Source organism: Chanodichthys erythropterus, chromosome 8 (assembly GCF_024489055.1).
Source record: "Chanodichthys erythropterus isolate Z2021 chromosome 8, ASM2448905v1, whole genome shotgun sequence".
NCBI classification, from domain to species: domain Eukaryota; kingdom Metazoa; phylum Chordata; class Actinopteri; order Cypriniformes; family Xenocyprididae; genus Chanodichthys; species Chanodichthys erythropterus.
In genome coordinates, this window is record NC_090228.1 from 41,088,087 (window position 1) to 41,093,760 (window position 5,674).

At 36.0% G+C, this 5,674-nt stretch overlaps 1 protein-coding gene across 1 annotated transcript; it reads left to right on the forward strand.

Moving 5' to 3' along the window:
- Positions 1 to 290: 290 nt before the first annotated feature.
- LOC137024948 (gastrula zinc finger protein XlCGF57.1-like) lies at positions 291 to 4,617 on the forward strand. The gene is made up of 3 exons (XM_067392916.1): positions 291 to 375; positions 3,143 to 3,389; positions 3,540 to 4,617. Exons 1-3 carry the CDS (start codon positions 291 to 293, stop codon positions 4,615 to 4,617), a joined length of 1,410 nt encoding a protein of 469 aa, XP_067249017.1.
- Positions 4,618 to 5,674: the final 1,057 nt, after the last annotated feature.

Here is a 5,674-nt window from a genome sequence, read left to right on the forward strand (position 1 = left end):
ACAAAATGATTCAGTGATTTGAAGTGCTCGAATCAGGGCACGCTGTTATGCTGGTAATTTTTTGTTTGTTTGTTTGTTTGTTTGGCTAATCAGAGCATTCATGGCCATTATCACATTAAAGGTGCACTGACTACTAAACTAGGGAGCTGACTGAGACGCACCCAGATGTTTAGTTTGGATTTATTTATTTTTTTCTGCTTATTATTCTCATCTTAAACAGGACAGGGTGTGCAAACACAGAAAAACTCCTGGTGAAGCAACTGAGATCCACATGACACACTATTATAAAGATGGCATTTTTTAAAGAGGAGAGTGAAGACTTGAAGATTGAAGAAGTATTTAGCCTGAAACAAGAAGATACTGAGGAACAAACAGGTTGGTTTAATTCTCAAAGCTGAACTCAGTCATTTGATCCTTGTTAAAATTCCCACTTGTGAAGAAATTAATATTTTTGGAAGAAAGTCAGATGAGTGTCCTAATTAAAGTGATTTAATTTGACTTTGTGTGGGTCGCTCAAAGTTAAACATCTGTCATAAAGAAATGTTACATGTTAAATTAGAAAAAATATCAATGTAGCAAAAAAAATAATTATTAACACTAAATTAAAGTTCCTTTCAAGAGAAGTCTGAGTTCACTCAGTAGCCATATTGGAAGTTATTTTGGGCATCCAAGACCAATGATGAATCCGAAATTGATTACTTCACTACCAAATAGCATGTGAAGTACAGTACGGGTATTATGTCCGAAAATGTTATATCATTTGAAAAACAATAGACCAAAAGTCCCCATATTACCTACTACTTCCAGCGAGATTCTAATGTGCACATATGATGGACACTTTACTATCCCATGAGGCCACGGGAGGGGATTTATGAATAGAAGTGAAGCTTGTAGGTCAGATATGTTAAGGACATTTAACTAATTTTTCATTATCCTTTGTGTCTCAAATTGAATTCTTGTAAGAGTTCTTTTTGCCCCTCCTCCATTTTTTTTCTTGGACAAGAAAACTTTGACTCTCCTTCCAAAAAAAACATGTAGACTGGGACATGCTAGAAATAGTCAAATGTCCATGGTGTGGAGGTGACATTTTCATAATTTACATTTTCATAATTTACTTTTTAGCTGTGTACTTATTAATTGTAATCAGTTACTGATTACAAATTACATGACAATGTCATTATATTTATTATAATATATTCTATTCACTAAAAAGAGCCTCAACAGATTTTTTTTTTAAAGTGCAATGTATGGACAGTTAATACTTCAAAATACTAACACTAATGTACCTGTTGATAGTAAAACTGAATAAATCAAAATCACAACTTATGATTTTAAAACATTTACTTAAAATTAAATACATTTAGAAAATGGCAACATTAGACAAAAAAACAAATATTGAAAAACATGAAATTCACAGCAATATCACTGCTACATCAAATATTTAATCTAAAAACACGAAGTGCATATGACAGTATAAATTAAAAACATCAAACAATAGTAACATTGCAAACGTGAATTTTGAAAAAGATTAAATTTATAGCAATAACATTTATAGGTCAAATATTCATCTCAAAACGTTTTAAGTGTATAGTAACTATGAAGAAAAAATAATACAAAAAAATGAATATTAAAGAACATGAAACTCACAGCAATAACATGATGTCTGTAAAACGTGGTTAAACGCTGTGTTCCCCTCCATTTTCCACAATTTCTTGTTGTTGCTGATTTCTGTACACAATTCCACACCTCTCCCCCTCACCTCCGGAAAAACTCTAAGAATCGTGGACATATATAAACCACAGGTTTTTTATTAAAAATAATATAAACGTTAAAAAAAGGAAAATCAATTAATCATGAACAGTTTACTGCCATTGTGTAAATAATGTAATCATGTAATCCATAAAAAGTAACTGTAGTCTGAAAAAAAGTAGTTTACTGTAATTACAAGTATTTGAATAATTTTTGAAATCTGATTACATAATCCAGATTACATGTAATCTGTTACTACCCAGCTCTGACTGTAGCACAGGGGTATTCAAATACAATTTGAGAAGGTCCACTTGCACATATTTCCTTAGTGGGAAAGGTCCAGATAGATATATTCATTTATGTAGAACAGCACCGTGACAGACATACTTGTCCACACTAGGATTTGGGATCATGTTCATTGTGTAGAATGCAGCATTGCAGAAGTATGTGGAACCAAACACGTTCAGGATGTGTAGTGCCTTTTTTTTAGAACAGGGAAATCAGCTGCAGGCACCATCTTTCCCCAGAAAGTGTCAGGGTCACAATTGACCCTGTTAAAATGTTATGGTGTTGTTAGAGGAGGAGTGCAGTGAGGAGAGCCTGGTTCCCACAGTAAAGTTCAGTGATAGTAAAGCTCTTATACAGGGATGTATGAGTGCTGAAGCTGTGAGGGAGTTGTGCTTTATTAATGCTGTCATGAATTCCCACACTACTGTGTAATTTAATACATAAACTTGAAACATAAGATGTTACCCTTTCCTCATGCCCTGCATTGTTGGGCATTTTTTCAACATGACAATGAGGATATGCATTCTCCCAAAAACCTTCAGTGGACATGTATTGCACTTAATCTTAACACTCTTGAGCGCCTGTAGGGGATTCTGTAGAGATGAGTTGAACAACACTCCCCATTAAAGATCAGGGCATCTTAGGAGCTCATCATCCAGGAGTTAAACAGGACAGATGTGACAATTTGTCAGATAGATAGAACCTTGGCCACAAATTTCAATTCTCAAGTTGTCCAGAAGAATGTTGTGGTCTGTGTTGATGGAAGATGTAACTTTAGTAAGCTAGTTTCTATGCTTCAAAAGGGCTTAAATCTTGGCTGATATATATATATATATTTTTTTTTTTTACACCGATACCATTACTCTGAGATAAGGGGTTTTGATAACTGCCAGTATGAAGGTTTTTGGGATGTGTCCTAAATGAGGCAAATAATTGACAATACTCTGAGGAGGTTCTGATATTACAGAAATCACCTCTTAGTAGTTATGTAATCTAGCATATGTTATTGGTTTTGATACTTTACATGTCTAAATGTTTTGATCTCTGTTGTTTTGTGCCATCAAACTGGGGTTAACTTAACTGCTTTTGTTTTTTTTCACCTTAGACCCAACAACACTGAAGGAAGATGGTAAAATCCTAAATGAAACAGAAGAGAAGGATCAGTATGAGAATTGTCATGCTTTCATAACTCGAGAAAAATCATGTAGATGCTCACAGACTGAAAAGACTTCCTCACGAAAAACAATCCAGAAGACAGGATCTGGATTTTATTTCACCTGCTTTGATTGTGGAATGAGTTTCGATCAACCTGAAAAGCTAAAAGTCCACATGGAAATTCACAATGGAGATATGCCGCTGAAAGAGGAGAGTACAGTCCTCAATGAAATGGAAGAGAAAGATCAGTATGAGAGACATCATTCTTTCACAACTCAAGAAAAATCATGTAGATGCTCACAGACTGAAAAGACTTCTGTCCACATAGGAATTCAAAATGGAGAGAGCCCTCACACCTGTCAACAGTGTGGAAAGAGTTTCAGTCGAAAAGGACACCTTGACAAGCACATTAAAATTCACACTGCTGAAAAGCCTCACACCTGCCAACAGTGTGGAAAGAGTTTCACTCAAAAAGGGCACCTTGACAAGCACATGAAAATTCACACTCGTGAAAAGCCTTTCACGGCAGCACCAAACCTTCGGTGTCATATGAACCATCACAATGGAGAGAAGCCCTTCATCTGTGATCAGTGTGGAAAGAGTTTCACTGAAAAAGGAAACCTTAAAATCCACATGATAATTCACACTGGAGAGAAGCCTTTCTCCTGCACTCAGTGTGGACAGAGTTTCACATATAAAAAAACCCTAATCGCCCACATGAGAAATCACACTGGAGAGAGTCCTTTCACCTGCAAACTGTGCGGGAAGGGCTACACATCGGAAGAAAATCTCAGTTATCACATGAACCGTCACACTGGAGAGAGGCCATTCAAATGTGATAAGTGTGGAAAGAGTTTCATATGTCAAGCAACCCTGAGCGTTCACTCAAGAGAGAACTGTTTTATATGTCATAAGTGTGGAAGAAGTTGCCGTACCCTTAAAAGCCTTAACAAGCATGTTAAATTTGGACACAACGGAAGGAAGCCTTTCAAGTGCCACCAGTGTGGGAAAAGTTACAGATTCAAAAAAAACCTCAAGAAACACATGAGACTTCACACTGGAGAGAAGCTTTTCACGTGTCCTCAGTGTAAGAGGACTTTCCCTTATCAAAGAGATCTGAAACGTCATTTGCAATCTCATTCTGGAAAGAAAATGCAGTGTTTAGAGTGTGGAAAGAGGTTTAGAAAAAGCAGCAATTTCAAAAATCATCTGCTCATCCACTCCGAAGGAAGATCTTTTAATTGTGGTCAATGTTATAAAAAATTTATTTTGCCATCACACTTAAAGATTCACCTGAAAAGTCATGTGGATGTCAGATGCTATTTGTGTTCGTGTGGAAAACGTTTTAAGTGGTTGGGCAATTTAAAATGGCACCAGAAAATAAAGATATGTGTTAAATTACGGCAACGTTCACAGCGCAGCTGAATGTGGCCCAAAATTGATTTTCTGCTCAAATTCAAAATTTGAGCAGAACCCTAGCATGTGGCAATCATTAGTGATTAGGCCATCTCATTTGCTTTGTGTAACCCTCTGCTGGTGAGTTCATATTTGTGACCCTGGACCACAAAACCAGTCATAAATCACACAGGTATATTTGTAGCAATAGGTAACAATACATTGTATGGGTCAAAAATCATTAGGATATTAAGTAAAGGTCATGATTTTTTTTTTTTCAATTTTTTTCAATTTTTTTTTGAAAACTCAGATTCCAGATTTTCAAATAGTTGTGTCTCTGTTGTGTCTTATCCTAACAATACATCAATTGAAAGCTTATTTATTCAATATTTCGATTTAAAAACATTGACCCTTATGACTATGATATGGTTTTGTGGTCCAGGGTCACATTTAAGGTTTTTGTTAAATCTGTTCAAAATCAAGTCTTTGTTCACATGAGGAAACAACAAACTACAAATGGGTTCAAGCCTTCAGTGGACAATTTGTTACAGAAAGGTCTACAACCACCTTGATGTTTTGGTTTTGTTTGCCTGAATTCTGTCAATTTTATGACCCTGCTTTTGTCTTAGCCAATAAACACTCTCCATATGGATCTTCACACAAGTCTTCTGAGTCATCTCTTTACTCTCTGTAGCTATTCATAAGATAATTTGTAGATAAATATTACTCAATTCAGTGTGGTGTTTAAAATATTGTGTTAAATCACAAATCAGTTTATGCAAGTAAACACTGCAACCAGGGGCCTGTACCATGAAGCTGGATTAGCTGGCTAGCAAGGTAAGTTTCAGTTTGCGCCAATCCTGGGTTTTAGGTACCATGAAAGTAACTTGACTTTTAGCGGTGTTCATCGCCATGGTAACTTACGCTCCACAGCTAACCTGCTCCGGGGCAGGTTGTGTTTTGGGTTAGAGAGCTCAAACTGAAATTGGATATCAGCTAAGTGACACTGACACACCCAACACAAAGTCACTCCCCCAGTTTCTCTTCCTCCAAATTAAAGGTCATTATATAATTAAAAAAAAAAAAA

Excerpts from the sequence above, each read along its gene's own strand:
- LOC137024948 (XM_067392916.1), top strand. The coding sequence starts at position 291 with ATGGCATTTTTTAAAGAGGAGAGTGAAGACTTGAAGATTGAAGAAGTA. Across the intron at positions 376-3,142 it reads AGATACTGAGGAACAAACAG|ACCCAACAACACTGAAGGAA; the intron begins GTTGGTTTAATT and ends TTTTCACCTTAG. Across the intron at positions 3,390-3,539 it reads GAAATTCACAATGGAGATAT|CCCTCACACCTGTCAACAGT; the intron begins GCCGCTGAAAGA and ends AAATGGAGAGAG.